Source organism: Phyllostomus discolor, chromosome 3 (assembly GCF_004126475.2).
Source record: "Phyllostomus discolor isolate MPI-MPIP mPhyDis1 chromosome 3, mPhyDis1.pri.v3, whole genome shotgun sequence".
In the NCBI taxonomy this organism is placed as follows: Eukaryota; Metazoa; Chordata; class Mammalia; order Chiroptera; family Phyllostomidae; genus Phyllostomus; species Phyllostomus discolor.
Window position 1 is genome coordinate 212,193,791 of NC_040905.2, and position 15,675 is coordinate 212,209,465.

At 64.5% G+C, this 15,675-nt stretch overlaps 1 protein-coding gene across 6 annotated transcripts in view; it reads right to left on the minus strand.

The window, feature by feature from the left end:
* Positions 1-15,675, minus strand: part of AK8 (adenylate kinase 8) — a 66,517-nt gene that overhangs the window by 11,249 nt on the left and 39,593 nt on the right. For all 6 annotated transcript variants that reach the window (XM_036022408.1, XM_036022407.1, XM_036022406.1 and 3 more), the window contains one exon: positions 14,726-14,867. In XM_036022408.1, coding sequence (XP_035878301.1) covers positions 14,726-14,867 — 142 coding nt within the window. The remainder of the gene's footprint in view (positions 1-14,725; positions 14,868-15,675) is intronic.

Below are 15,675 nucleotides of genomic sequence, written 5' to 3' on the forward strand. Positions count from 1 at the left end.
TTCGATTCCCAGTAAAGGCACATGCCTGGGTTGCAGGGGCCAGGTCCCCAGTGGGGGGTGTGCGAGAAGCAACCGCACACGGATGTTTCTCTCTCTCTCTTTCTCCCTCCCTTCCCCTCTCTCTAAAAATAAATAAATAAATAAAATCTTTAAAAAAGAGAATACACTGTTTCTCATACTGGCAACTGTAAACCTACTTTTGCCCCTCCCCATACTTTTGTTCTCAAACGCGTACTGGCCCCTCCGTCCCGATGGAGGCTTTATGAGCGCCCTGTACCGGCTGTGAATTAAGTGCACAATTTCGGGCCCGTCCAATCCCAGTTTGGCGCTGCGTCCGTCTCCATGACGCCGTGGCACTAGCCCGAGTGCCGGGCAGATGGCGAGGGTACGCGCCTGTCCAAGGGCGGCCACAGTGAGGGACATTTTGGTCCGGGAGCAGCCGGGGCTGGGGTGGGGGCGGGGGGGAGGTGGGAGGCCTGTTCCCACTGCTCACTGGCACGGTTGGCAGGGCGGGAGCCCAGGGCCCAGCGGAAGGGGGCTCCCTGCCCAGACGAGGCCCCTCCCCCCCCCCAGCTCCGGGAAAGGGGTGCCGCCACGCCGCGGCAAAGCCGGACGAGCCAGAGACCGTCCTTCCCTCTGGTGAGCGGAAGCAGCATCACAGAGCTGGGAGGCCGTGCCTGGGGCCCGGGGGTCATCCAGTCCGCTCTGAAGCGGTGTAACAGGGTGCAGCCAAGAGGGGAGCCTCAAATGGGGATCTGTAATAAGATCCAGAAGAGCCTGGAGATAATTGGCCCCACACCACAGGGCCGCACTGCCCAGAATCTGGCAGCTGTGGCCAATTGTGAGAGGAGCCGGCAATGGGGCTGCAGACGAAGATTGGCGCTGGGATTCAAACCGAGACGCGGCAGCCATTTGAGGGGGAAAGCCATGTGCAGCCCTGCAAGAGAGACCCACACAGCTTTAGCAGAGTGAAGCCTCTCGCGGCCCTGAGGGGGAGAACCACGCGGCCTTGACGGAGTGGAGACTCACGTGGTCCGGGGAGAGAGGACCACGTGCCTTTGCCAGAGTAGGGACCCCGCAGCGTTAGGAGATACGGTACTCTGAACTGGGCAAAGGGGGAAGGAAGGAAGGAAGGACTGTGTCTGTTTGTGGGTGCTTTAAGGGACTTTAGGATTTTTGGTGAAGACAATAGGTCCCTACTTTATGTCTGTACGGCATTGAATAAACGTTTCCTTTCCTTTTCACAAATCTCTGGCATTGAGAGACGTCTTTCCTCTGGCGGCGGACATAACGGACCTGGGGGCTTCTTTCGGTAATAGTATATCGTCCCAGGCCCCCCTTGTTTGCTCTGTAACAGCGGGGCGGGCGGCCATTCCCTCTGCTCGGCAGCCGCTCCTCCCAACGTCTCGTCGGGCCCCTCGCGTCCACGGGCCTCAGGGCTGAGCGGAGCTCGTGCGTGACTGTCTACCCCAGAGTGGGGCTCCCACCAGAGGGTGGGCGGTCTGCCCGTCCTGCTCACTGGCCCCGCACGCAGCACATGCTCACACTGAGTCACCCTCGAGTGTCTCCGACCCCAAAGTGCACGTTTACACAGCCCCTGCCGCTCCCGGGAAATGTCACGGCCATGCCAGCCAGCGGTCGGTGCCCAGCGGAGCTGAGCGGCCTGCTTCCAGAGGGCAGTCTGGTCCATACCGACCTGGCTGCATCTCCGCTCTCACAAAGGACGGGGGGTCCTGGTGTGCTTCTACCCCCCGGCGCCAGGGCCAGTGGCCCCAGCGGGGTCTCAGCCCAGAGCTTCCAAGGCCCGCCCTCCCCACAGGCCACCTGCCGGGGGCCCACACACCCGGCCGGCCGACCACAGGCCGGCTCCTTCGCCCGCTCTCCGTGGAGGACGGCGCGAGCTGGATTCCAGCTTCCCGAGAAGGCAGCCGGGTCTCCTGAGGACGACTGCCTTTTATGATGGGCCTTTATGTTCGCAGGCTTGTCAGGTTTTAGCTGTGGCTAGAGGCTCAAAGCAGTAAAAATGGAAATAATTGTCATTACTTAAAATACCCAACATGTAAATCACAAAGTAACCGCTGTGGGCGGTAAAACCGTTCTTGAAAGAAAACATTTAAGTGTATTTTAAATCCATCCTTGATCCTAAGGAAAAAAAAATATGCTCCCTAAAAGTTGAGTTCCACGCGTCAAACCTTTCCACGGCCCGGGCGTGTGCCTGCAGTCCCCCGGCACTGTGCTCCCCGCCCCGGCGGCCGCAGGGCCCTCCCGCTCGGAGCCAGCCCGGCGCCCCTGCCGCCCTGCGGTCCAGGGTCCCTGACCCCAACGAAGCCTTCATTCCTTGGATGTCCCAGCTGTTCCCAAAGGACACCCACCTCCAGCCTGCAGGGCCAGCACCCACTGAAAAAAAAAAAAGGCAGCTGCGACTCCGCGGCCCCCACATCCGGGATTTAATCTGCAGAGACGGCCCAGCGCACGCGGGGGCCGAGCGTCCCGGGCGCATGCCGCAGCGCCGGTTGCCAGGTGAAGGGGAGAAAACCGCCGGGACGCCCTTCCGCCGGCAGGCAGCCGGGTGAACCCGACCGCGGGGCCGCACGCTGGGGCGCCGTGGGGCCGGGAGAGGGGTGAGAGCGGGCGGTGCGCTATAGGGAAACGGTGCGGGACCTGCTCACCACGGAACAGAGCACCCGCCCCCGCAAGAAAACAGAGAACAGAGGCGTGTAAGTCGGCCTCCGTATCGACGCGCAGAAGTTTCCTAGACGCACAAACACCCTGTAAATTAGGACCCGTGGCTGCTTCTGGGGGAGGGAGTAAAGCTCTGGGGGAAGAAGAGAACTTCATGTTTTCACCGTTTTGTTACTATGATGTATTTTGATATATGGAAGCAAGCGACGTAATCATTCCGGCCACAACTATTTATTGAGAACTTACTATGTGCCAGGCATTCTTTTGGGAGTTCGAGATACATTGGTAAAGAAGATTTTTTTCCCTACAAGAATGTTACATAGAATATAAAACGAACCCTGCGAACCCCCATGGAAGCAGGGCATCACCCCGATACTGAAACGCTCTGGGTGGCCCTACCCAAGCCTGCCCTCTGCCTGTACTCAGGTCGGAAGAGACGTCGGCTAGGGAGAACTTTTTAATGCGAACCAGCGCCCACACGTCGCTCAGCTTTGCTGGGTCTGCCCTCCCACAACTCGCTTTGCCATTTCACATTATTTTCCTAAGACGGCTGCACGCCACCGGCGTACATGGCTGCAGCTTGCTCCCTGCCATCGTGGGGCGGCCTGGTGCTGGGAGTGGGCTCTGCTCCGTGGTCTCCGGCCGGTCCCCTGCCTGCGATAAAGCACAGGGCTGCAGGGCGGTCCGGGCAGGAGTGCGGGGGCGGGGAGCTCACTGGCTCACTGTGGGGCTGCTTGCCTTTTCCCCCTCGCCGACCTCAGTGCTGGGGGAGGCTGTTTCTCCGATTTTCCGCCTTCGCTCTGCTCCCAGAGTTGGTGTCGGGAAGCGGTTCACAGCATGCTTCCGACCCTTTTAAACCCTGTCCATGGAGATATGCACGTTTATATCCCAGACACATGTCCATTTTGGTAACTTCATCCAGGAGCCGGCTCTGGCTGCCGTGTTGCTCTGCTTTCCGTCCCCGATTTCTGTCCCGGGCGCCCCTTTGCTGCTGCCCCTGGTTTACCGTTTCCCTCACCCAAGTCAGGGGCTCAGGTCCGTAGTTTCTGGTGGTTGTTCTTCTTTGGGACTTACTTTCCACTGAATATTTACTTGTGCTCCTTCAGCCCCGACTCCTTCCAGCTGAAAAGAAAAGTAACTTGTTCACTGGGCGTGCCCTTCGGCTCAGCAGCTCCGTGCCTACAGATTTTCCCCGAGATGACGACCAACACGATGTGTGAAGACGTGCGTGTTCGTGTGCACGCTTGGGCCGTGTCATCCGTGACGGAGGAGGGCTGGAGCACTGTCTGACGGGCACACGGGCACACCGCCGCACACCCGGGCTGTGCCATCGGGCAGTGACGCACCGCACGGGCATTTCACGAGGTCTAGCTCTATATAACGATAAGTCCATTATATTTTATTGAGTGAAAAAGTAAGTCACATAAGGACCTACACAGTCTATTTATTTTTTGTTGTTTAAAAAAAAAATCCATCAGAAAGCAATCGGGGTTCAGCCCAGCCACACCCCGCAACGGTCCCTGGCTGGTTCAGTCGCCCGCAGCAGACGGTGAGCACGGGCTGTCCCTGCCCTCCGGGAGCGGGGGCAGAGCAGGAGAAGGGCCGGCGGACAGTGCTGGGCAGGGAGACGGTGGGGGCCACGGGAACACGTGGGAGGGGCTGTGGGCAAGTTCCCCCCGAGATGGTCGGTGTCAGAATCCTCAAAATGTGGTGCGTGGGGTTAACGAAGGTACCGTGTGGGGGCAAGGGGTGTAGGGCAGGGCCAGGACGGACCCCTGCCCCACCCAGCCCGTCACTCTAAGGCTAGATGGCCTTGACCCCCGGGCTCTCAGCCTTTCTGAGCTCCAGTCTTTGGGGAGCAGGTAAAATAAGAGCCTTGAAATGAGGACCTCAAAGCATTCTTCAAAGTCTGAGACGCCCTGCCGACCTTCTCCAGCCCCACGGCGGACTGGTGCTGCATCTGAAACCTCGGGGAGATACTGGGGGCCCGGGGGCCCAGCGGAGCCGTCTCCCCAGACTCCAGCGGGCAGGGGCCCCAGCCCGGCAGGCTCCGCCGTGGGGGTGGAACGGAGGGATGGGAGTGTGGATGAGCGGCTGAGTGAGTGAAGTCAGTGTGCGAGGAGGGCCGGATGGAAAGGCCAGAGCGAGGTTTCACAGACGTCCTTTGACCCTGGTTCTTTAAGGAGGCCGCAGGCCCGCCCGGCACACAGCCCAGTGCGGGGAAGCCGAGCCGGCAGCGCAGGGCGCCCTCTCTCCTGCTCACGGAGCCCGGCCTCCCGGCCCGCCGCCACCTGCCGGCCCTGCCAGGTAACCGGATCGCGGCTGATTAATACGGCCGTCAGGTGCGCTGTCCTCCCCGGTCATTAGTATCCCCTCAGAAAGAGGATCCGGCCATCGCCACCCCATCCGCCCCGGCCCGCGGCTCAATTTCCTTAATGCCATGCAAATGAGAGGCTCCTCTTCTCATCATTAGGTTAGAGTCCACGAGTGTTAATCGCATAATTGGGCCTTCACCGGGGTAATTAGACACGATTCCGCCCATTAGCCTTACAAGGCTAATTATGGTTGAGAGCAGAGAGGGAGCCGCGCCCCGAGCTCCTGGGATCGGGGGCAGCTGCTTGCCGCGCAGAGCGGAACCCGGGCCAGGGACGAGGGTGGTCACGGTCCACCGTCCCCGCGCGTCTCGGGGGCAGCCGAGCAGGGAAAGGGGACACGGGGAGGCCTCAGGCGTGGGGCACGGCTGCGGGTTGGGCGGCTGCTCGCCGGCCCGTGTGCTGGACTGGAGACGAGCAGAGCGAGCGAGGCAGCGGCCGCACCCGGCTCTGGCCCCGCCCACCAACAGGACACGTCGGTCTCGGGGCCTCCGTTTCTCCCTGCGCACTCTGGAGGCTGCACGGGGTGGCCGCGGGAGCCTTCCGGGCCTGCCTTCCGGGCTTGAACCTCAGAAAGAAAGCAGAAAGGCCTGGCCAGGGCTGGGGGCAGGGAGGGCAATGGACGCCCCGCGGGGGCTGGGAGGGGTGCCGACAGAGGCCTGGGCCCCCGGGCCCAGGAGCAGCTGTGACGAGGGCAGCCCCGAGGGCAGGTGACACGGCCCTGAGGACGCTGTACGGGTTTGCTCGGGCTGCCGCAGCGAGTGCCACACCGGCGGCTGAGCCGCGTGTGTCCCCCAAAACCCATGCGGTGAAGCCCTGACCGCAGCACCTCCCAGCGCAGGCTCTCGGTGTGTGGAGACGGGGCCTTTGGGTGGGCCCTGAGCCGATCTGGTGGGTGTGTTACAAGAGGAGAGAATCTGGGCTCAGAGGGACCCAGGGTGCGTGGGCGCAGGGGAGAGGCCAGGCGAGAGGCAGCCAGAGGGCGGCCACGCGGGAGCCAGGCAGGGAGCAGAGCAGAGCCCTTGGGAGAAGCCAGCCCTGCCCACACCCTCCTCTGCCCCTCCGGCCTCCAGAGGTGAGAGGCACAAGTTTCTCTCGTCGGAGCCGCGCAGCCGACGATGGCAGATTGCTCACAGGCATCTCAGCCTCTGTCCCACACGGAGCTGGTGGTCCCTCCCCCCCATCCCGGCTCCTTCTGCCCCGCCCCCCCCCACAGGCAGGTGGCCCGTCCTCTCCTCCCGAGCTCCAGCAAAGGTGGGATCTCTCCTCCGCGCTGACCCTTCCCACCCGCCCTGCCTGTCCTGCCTACGAAATGCAGACTCCCCACCGCCTGCACGCTGTTACCATGGGCCGGGGCACCGGCGTGCCTCACCTGGGTTATTGCCAACGGCCCCCTGCCCGGCTTCCCTGCGCCCGCCCTTGTCCTCCTGCCTGTGGCCCATTCCCCACCCTGTAACCCGCGCCATCCGTTCGCATCATGAGTCAGATCCATCACGCACCTGCTCCGATGCCCCCCACGGCTCCCACCTGACTCAGAGCAAAGCCCCTCGGCCTCGGGTGTCACCTCCCAGGCTGTCCCTGCTCACTGTTGACAGCCGCCACGCGCCCCGAAAACTGGCCAAGCCCGTCCCACCTCAGGGCCTCGGCACGTGCTGCCCCAGTCCTGCCCGCCCGTGCCCAGGTCTTCCCACAATCAATGCCCCCCTCCACACACGTGTCCCCGCATCAGCACGGCCTTCCCTGACCGCCTGCACACGCACCTCGGCGACACTCCCTTCCCGCTGCCCGTCGGTCCTGCTCCGTCGCCCCGTGTCCCGATCCCCAGAGAGCACCCCCACCACAGCGCCAGCGTCAGCCACTCGACGGCATGTGCTACAGCCTGTCTCCAGAACTCAAGCAGTGGTGCACAGGGGGACCCCAGGGCCCCACGACAGTAATGCCTGCCCCACCCCACGGCGCTATAGGGGCAAAGCCCGGGGGCCGCAGCCTCTGTGCTCCACTACTGGCCCGTCAGGCCGCTGCCTGTCACAGGAGCAATGCATAAGGCCCCGTGAAGGTGCCGAGTGAGGAGAAGCATCAGGGAAGGCTTCCTGGAGGAGGGGGAGTTCCGGGCCTGGCCGGTCTTCTGCAGACACACGCAGCCCTTCCCTGGGATCTGGGACCCAGGTGCTCCCTGTCTCGAGGCCCGGGTCCAGAAGGTAAAGCAGGGGCCACGTGGGAGCCTCGGGGGGAGGCTCTGCCTGGCTGCTGCTCAGGGGCGGGGGGGGGGTGGTGGTATCAGTGCACCCACTTCTGGGGTGGGGGTGTCTGGACTCTGCAGAAACCTCAAAGCCAGCAAGGCGGCACGGCCTGGGGCTTGACCACCTCAGAGAAAGTGACGCTGAACTTCTCCTTGTGGAAGACTTTTTCTGGAAGTTTTCTCTCAGTAAGAACTTCCTGTGATATTTAAGGGGGGACAGCTTCCAGCTCTCAGACTCCCGCCGCCCGCCCGGCAGGGGCCCGCCGAGCTTCGCACGCGCAGCGCCGGGTCCGGCGGGTCAGCGCTTGATTGATGCCTCCGCGGACAGCGGGAGACTGAAGGGCGCGCTGATGTGCCCCGGCGTCCCCGCCGGGCAGCGGAGAACAAACAGGACTCCTCCCGGTCAGCGCGGCATCTCCGCCCTCTCGCCCTTCTCGGGGAAATGAGTTTGCGTTGCCGGCCGAGCGCGGCGCCTGCCAGAGATGAGGGCGTCTCCATCAGAGCCGGACTCAAATGCCAGCCGCCCTGGGCGCCGCGCTGCGAAAGGCCACCTGTCAGTCTCCGCCGGAGGGAGGGAGACTGCTTTGGGCGCCTGGCCGCCGCGGCGGGAAGGGGGGTTTGCCTCGGCCGAGGTCTCCCCCACCGGCTGGCCGGGACGCACTGGACACCTACGGGGAGCTTACCGTCCTCAGGGAGAAGGGGCCGGTGAAGGCAAGTGAGCCCCGAATGGGGAGAGTGTGGGACTGACTGTGCCAGGTGTCAGGCACCAGAGGACGTAGAGAGGAGGCGTCACTTCCCCCCCAGCAACATGTCTACCTGAACCGTGTGCTGAGAGTGGGGGGGTGAGAAACAGACCCAGAACCCCCCATGACCCAGAAACCCCCCATGACCCTGTGCAGAGGGCAGGGATGTCGGGCCGGCCCCGCAGGTGGGAGCAGGTGGGAGCGGGCGGGAGCGGGCGCTCTCAGAAACCTCCTGGGAGGGAGGGTTTTCAATGTCTAATAAGGGAACTGACTTCCGGTCTGTGACAGTGAGGCCGTCGATGTGGGCCTGTCACTCACAAACCGTCCGCCGGGAAAACCCCGTGCAGATCCCAGGCTGCACGCACGTGTGCCCCTCTCTTGCCAGAGACTCGACTCCCAGCTCCCCCCCACCCTGCACAGACTCCTCTCCTGCTCCCTGGAGGTTTCTGCAGGGCAGACCCGCGCAGGGCGAGTCCGCAGTCCCGGCCGCACGCCCGGGCCAGCAGAGCTAAGCCTGGGCCGGCGGGGCTGGCGCCCTCCTCCCACCGCAGTGCGGTTCCTCCTCCTCTCTGTGCCGAGCCGCTCTCCTGACCCCAGTCACCAGGCGGGCAGGACCTCCCTCCCCCGACCCCCGACCAGAGGGACGCAGCCCGCGCGGGGCGGCCGAGGGCCCGGACTGGGCTGCGCGGCCGTGCAGAGGAGGTGTTGGTGAGACGCTGGCCTGGCCTTGCTCTCAGCAGCTCGGCCCGTGGGCAGGCACGGGGTTCCCGTTCTCTGGGAATAAACGCGGTCCCCACACGTGCGGCCCGGGGGGACGCCAGGCTCCGCACGGAGGGCTTCCCCGCGTCGTGTCATCTCGTGGCCGCAGCTGATGTCCTGCACGTGTCACTGCCCTGGTTCTCGGCTGCGGAAACTGAGGCGCAGGGAGAACCTGCCCCTGGGGGCCCAGGTCTGGACGTCGCGTCTGCTGACGTCATCGCCCGGGCCGCACAGAGCACCGCCCCCTCCGTCAGCGCCGCCGTCAGCGCCGCCGCCCGGCACGTTTCCCCTGCAAACAGCACGGGGTCCGGCAGAGGGCATGACCCCACCTGGAGGTTAAGGAAACTGAGGCTCAGGAAGGGGGAGCGGCCACGTGCTGAGGGACCAGGGACCAGGCTGGGCCGCTCGGTCTCGCCCCCGACACGTCAACATTCGTGTTTCCACCCCGGACCCCCCGACGCTTCGCTGAGGCTCCGGCCGCACCCTTGGTCGGAGCCTTGGGGCTGGAAGCCCTTGCCCCGCGGACGCCCGTCTGGAAGCCTCGCTGCGCGGTCCTGCTGCAGCAGGCAGAGCCGCCGGGCCCCGGGCAGGCAGCGGCGGGCGCCTCCGCCGTCCACCGTCCACCCCGTCGGCAAGGCCCCGCGGCCCGCCCGCCTGCACGGAGGAGCTTCCTCCCCGAACAAAAGGCTCCGCGGAACTCCCGGTCGGTGATATGTATTCCGGCCCACGTCCGGCAAACTCCCCGCCGGCGGCCGCGCGGCGGGGTCGGCCGGGTTCTATTAGCTCAATTAATGAGGAGCAGATGAGGCCGACACGGCGCTCGCCAGGCGGCTGGGCGCGGAGCCGGAGTAATGGAGTTATTAACCCCCGTCGGCCGCGGAGTGCGGCTGCCGCCTCCAACTCCATTCCCCGGTTCAGGCCTCCATTAATGGCTGTTTATCATCCCTAATCCACGCAAGGATCAGCGGCGGAGATGGGAGCGCTTCCTGGGGGGACGAGGGACGGAGAGAGACGGAGGGAGGGGGGAGGGGCAGGAAATCACCCTCTCTCATTTGCATTTCCATTTCTCTCGGGTCTTCCCGCTGTCCTCCGAGGATGTGACAGCGTCCTCCTCACTCTGGGACACGTGAGGGACGGCAAAGCCGTTCTTGTTCTCCTCGGGTTTCACCGCATGTCCCCGGAAACACGGTGCCGCGTGGGAGGGAAAGGCAGCGGGCGTGTGAACCGCAAACCGGGCCAGCCCGGCCCGCCCCTTCACTTGCACCCCCCCCCCCCCCCCCACGGACTAAGGGTGGCCGGCGGCCGGCGAGGGCAGCCAGCGTCCCGTCCGGCAGGGTGCCCACCCCACTGCGTCCCGGGCCCCGCGTCCCGTTCTCCCGCCTGCCTGACTCCACAGGGCCTTCTGGACAGACCAACGGTTTCGTCTTCATCTGATTCAGGGTCACCCTCTGAAGCCACGTGCCGGCGGGTGAACAGGGAAGCTCCCTCCCCAGTTCCGGCCTCCGGGGACTTGGAGTGTCTCCCGACGGCCAGGAGAGTGGACGGACTGCAACCGGAGGGACGCGCTTCTGAGTGGCAGTGAGTCCCCTGCACCCACCCCTGAGGGGTCGACGTGGTGAGCCTCCGGCTGACGGTCGTCCCTCCCCAGCGACCGCATCTGCCTCAGCGCCTCGTGCCACCCGACGGGGTGGACAGACCCGTCCAGGACAGACAGACAGACAGACGGGGGGCTCCCGGGCTTGGAGGGGGCTGTGTGTGACTCAGTGTGGGAGCAGGAGAGAGGACAGCCATGCCCCCGGGGCCAAGGCCTGTGGCCTGCCTGGGGTGGCCAACCCCCAGCACCCGGTCTGGGTGGCGCTTCCCATCATGCACTGGGTGGCACACAGGCCTGCACCCCGAGGGGCTGTCCCGGCGAAGGGCAGAGGTCTCTGGCCCAGTTGACAGGCTAGGAACACCGAGAGAAAAGGTGTTGAGCTGGGACGAAGGCCCCTTGCTGGCATTGTGGACGGGACACAGGGTCAGGGGGCAGAGGGCTGGGCTCGGGGCCGGGCTCCTCCTCGGGCCCAGGCCGGGCCCGTGGCATCCTGGGAGCCCCCCACCCCACTCCACGGGGCCGCTGAGTGGAATGAACTTCTCGTTTGTTCTGCGGGTGTGGGACTGGCAGAGGCCCCGCAGCAGCAGCACGACGCCTGCTGTGCGGATGAGGATGAGGATGAGGGTGAAGATGAGGGCCCGGGGTCCGCAGGGCAGGAAGGAAGGAGCGCCCCAGAGGCGCCTGGGAGCCAGGCGGGACGCTGAGAGGCCTCAGACGCAGCCTGGGCGGTTTGTGTGTGAAGGAAACCTGACCGGCTGCCAGGCCCGCTGGCGGAGGGGCCTCCCGGCCTGGATCCGGCCAGCCCGGGGCCCCCGTGGGGCCCTGCTCCCCGCTCCCTGGAGGAGGGGCTGTGTGTTCAGCAAAAGCCAACACCACACCCCTCGGCCACGGGGAGGGGAGCCGGGTGCAGTGCGGGCGGGGGCCTGTCACTGCGTGCCCAGGGACAGCCAAAGGCCCCCGGGGCTCCTCGGGGTGTGGGGCACACACCATCCGGGTTGAGAAACAACGATGACCCGTAAAAACTCAAAAGCCGCCCCCGAGCGGCTTCCAGCTCGCACAGCAAGACCAGGGGGACACAGGCCTCTGGCTGCCGTCCTCGGTGGTTTCTTCCCGGCCCCATGTTCGGGGGGCCCCCCCAGGCGCAGGCGCAGAGAGGGGGAGCAGCGCTGAGACACTCCCACCACCGCTCTGGCTCTGCCAAGTGCCCCTGCCGCTGGCTCAGCGGGGGTCCCCGCGCCCTCCTGCCAGGGACTTCTGAGAGGCCCGGCAGGCAGCAGCTCTGACCTTGGACCCGTGCAGGGGAACGTGGCCCAGGCCTTGCCCAGCAGGCCCTGCCGGAGCAGCAGCGGGGGAGGGGGATCGAGGCCTGGGCTCACCCCGCCCCTCCCTCCCTGCAGCGTAGAGGGGAAGCTCGTCCGTCTGATCCACTGCCAGCTCCCCAACATCAGTCAGAACCCCGAACTCCCGCTCTCCAGCGAGAACGCTGATTTGAAAAGCAACGGCCGAGCTCCACGCTGGCAGCCCGAGACAAACCGCCCGGCAGCCGGGCGGGAGGGCAGGGCTCTGGATGTGGCCGCCGACGGGTCTTTGTTCTTCTACTCTTCTTCCTTTTTTTTTTTTTTTTTGCTATTATTATGTTTTAACAAACTTTATAGCCCATTTTATTTGTTCTCAAATAAGTTCTTCTCCTTCTTCTTGACACATCAATTACTCGGCCTGTTTCCCTCTCTGTGTGATGCCGGAATCGGGAGATCGATTCGGCTCCGCGGGACGTGATTTAGTGTTACGCGCGTGGGTTTCTGCGGCGGGAGCCCAGCAAAGCACCGCGTCTGAGCGCCGTCCATTCGTGAGCGCCGAGGGGAGATTTACACCTGACAAGGAGACAATAACTTTGCTTTCTGATACGCCAAAGAGGTCTATTTCGGTGTCCAATACGCCGAGCGGCTTACCCTTCCCAATAATTCTATTTACCAGTGTGAATATATTTTCATAATAAAATTGATATATATGTAAATTTATTTTAATCTCATGTCACCGAACCCTCCTGGAAAAAAGAGCCTTTCCAGCGGTTTTTGCATCTGAGTTGCAGATCCTGGCATCGTCGTCCTGGACTGACTTCCGGGCGGGAATGCTGTCTGGCGGCCCCCCTGAGGGACGAAGTGGGGGGGTGGGGGGCCCCCAGCTGCCCTGCTCGGCAGCCGGGGCCTTGACCACACCGGACCACCGCCCCGGCTCGGTGTGGGCCCGAGTTTGAGTAGTTCCCTCTTCCTCAGCCTGTATCTGGACTTGCAGGTTCATGACCAAAATTACTTTCCACATTAATCACACAAATGTTTAACCATGAGCCGAGCTGGGAAAACAAAACCAGCCGAGGCGGGGAAGGAGGAGGGCGAGTGCGCGCCCGCTCGGGGACGGGGACGGGGACGGGGGGAGGCCAGCGGGCGGGCAGGGGGGCCGGCGCGAGACGAGGGGTCTGCGCTGGGAACAGGCATCTCTTTCTCCCGCATGTCCTCTGCCCGAGGGTCGAATGAATTGAACTGGCGTTATTTGCTGAGTGTTTAGAGACTGGTCTTTACTCCGTGGCGAGCAGGGCAGTGTTCGCTGGCAGGCCTGCCCTAAATCGAAGCGTCCTGGGCCCTTCCTCCCGGTGCGCTGCGGCCCAAACACCGTCGGCCTGGCAGCCCCGGCGCCCTGCAGAGGGCGGTGAAGGAAGCAGGCGGCTTCTCCCCGGGGCTCGGGCAGAGGGGCGCCACCCGGGCCCCAGCGGCAGTGCTGCATCCTGGACCTTCTGCGGTCACCACAGCGGCCACAGGACGCCGACGTCCCAGCCCGCGCTACTCGGAGACCAGCAGCAGGCCTGTTCCAAGAGACACACGAGGGCAAAATGTCGCCTTACCGGTCTCGGGACTCAGATAGGGACGTCACCAGGGAGCGTCCTGAAGTAAGAGAGAGAGAGACACGCAGACAGACAACGGACACCCTCTGGAAGAAGAATTACTCCAGGAAACCAAAGAACGTTTGAGATAGAGGCTTATCGATGTGCTCAAAATAATGTCGACAGAGCAGGCTGCATGACGTGAGAAAATCAAAGAAAAAAATAGTAAGATAAAAGCAGAGGAAAGAAAGCCGACAAAGTTAAGGGAAAGAAACTAAGGCAAACACGGAAGCACTGTAAAAATGAAACACGAACTGGAAGCAACAAGAAAGGGACGTGGCGGCAAATGGAGTTGTCATGAAGGGCAGGTGGATGGAGCCGGCGCCGAGGAGGGAACAGCGGGAGCGGCAGGAGGGTTCGTCGTGGTCGGCGCGGACGGTGAGAACCCGACACACACACGAGATCCATCTTCCCTGAACAAGGACGCCCGGCTGGCTGGTGAACCGGAGACAATGTTAACGATGCACTAGAAGAAAATCCTCCCGGAGTAAGGGAAACACAAAGGATTCCAACGTTCCAGGGAAAAGCGAGAGGAGAACCCAGAGCCGGGAGGGAGGGAGGGAGGGACGAGGGTCAGAGGAGGGCCGCCCGGGGCGGTGTAGGACGCCGCGCGGGAGCGAAGGGCCCAGGGGTGTCCTCACGGGGCTGGGCGTCCACACACGCGGGAAAGGGAAGGGAAGGGCGCCCTCCGCCGTGTGAGGGTTCGGGAAGGTCGGCCTGTGCGTGCCCTTGCAGTTCCCCGAACTGCGCACATGAGATGCCTGCTCCTCGGTGGCCGCCTCAGCTTCCCGGGCCACCGCCTCACCCAGGACACCCCGAGACCCCCTTTCCCCTCCCCCCGCCCCCTGAGCGCTCTGGGTTCCGGCCTGCCTCTGCGTCTCCCTCCGCCAGACCCCGGGACGGGCCGGCCCGGCCCCTGGCCAGAGCCAGCGCCGAGGAAAGGGCCTCTGCGGCTCTCGTGGGGGGGTGGGGGGCGGCCTCCGTTCGTCTCCCAGAATCCCCAGGGGCGCCGCGCCCCCCGGGCCACGTCAGTGAAGGGCGAGCAGCATACCCCACAGCGGGCAGCCCCGTGTCGGGACAGACGGCCGACCCCTTAGGGGAGGAAAAGCGAGACTCAGGCCGCGGACCCACACCCAAGTCCAGTCCGGGCGCGCCCGGACCTCCGGGGAGGAGGCGACGTGGTCAGAGCAGCGAAAGAAAACCCCGTTTGCCCCACGACGACCCCGCGAGGAAGGACGGACTCGTGGGTGTGTGCTGTCGGTGTCCGGGGAAAGGGAGCTCCGCCCGGCCAGGCCACGAGGCCAGGACCGGGGCCTCCGCTCCACTCCCAGTTTTCCGGCAGACGCACGGGTGACACGCCCTCCACCTCAGACGCTCACGGGGCGGACGGGGGCGGCTCACCTGTTGGGCTTCTGGCCCAGGTGGTCCAGCAGGTGCGCCTGGTCCAGGTCTCGCGGGAAGCCGTGCAGCACCCACCCCTGCTGGACACAGTCGTGTTCGTCCAGGCGCTGGCCCAGCACCTTCGCCACGATGCTGTCGGGGACTGCGGAGAGAGGACTCGGTCACTCCGCCTCCCCGGCCGCCCGCCGGCCCGACAAGGACGGGGGAACGGGGGACAGTCCAGGGCTCGTGGGCGTCCTCACTGCCCCTGACCACGACCTACAGCAGTGAGGAGTCGGGTGTGGGCGGACGAGCCCTGGGTCCCCGTTCCCCGGCCCCTCCAGCCATGGTCTCAGTGACGGGAAGAACGTGACTGCCTGAGATGGGTCAAGGGCAACCCTGACCTTGACCTTGTCCTGACCTAGACAAGACAACCATGCCCATCGGCAGCCGGGGTGGTCCCCAGCCCCCCAGTAACACATGGGCCGCTTTGCCCCCAAGGATCCAGATTTGCAGCCAATGTGCACCCGGCCCCGCCAGCCGAAGGCCCCCCCCCCCCCCCCCGCGGCAGGAATCCAGTCCGGGAGGATCCGCTCCGGCTGTAACCGGGGCCTGGAGCGAGGACTCGGGGAGCAGGCGCGGTGCACCGTCTCCTGTTTACATTCCGCGCCTGACATTTTCCCGAACCTGTTCCCAGATCCACTAAATGTCCTATGTTGCTAATGTTCCGGCAATTTGCTCTGCGTCTCCTGCACTTTACACTCGTTTTTCCAGAAACACTCGGTAAATATCACCACGTCTGCCGTGCCCGGGGCCCCGCGAGAGCCGGTTTCCAGACTGGCGGTGCCGGAGGCGTGGCGGCTTCTCGGGAGGTGCCGGCCCTCCGCCAGCACCCGCGGGTCGGGCCCGGCCCTGGCGCACCCGCCCGAGACCGCCCCAGAGGCCCCCAGGCCGACGGCGCAGTGACCACG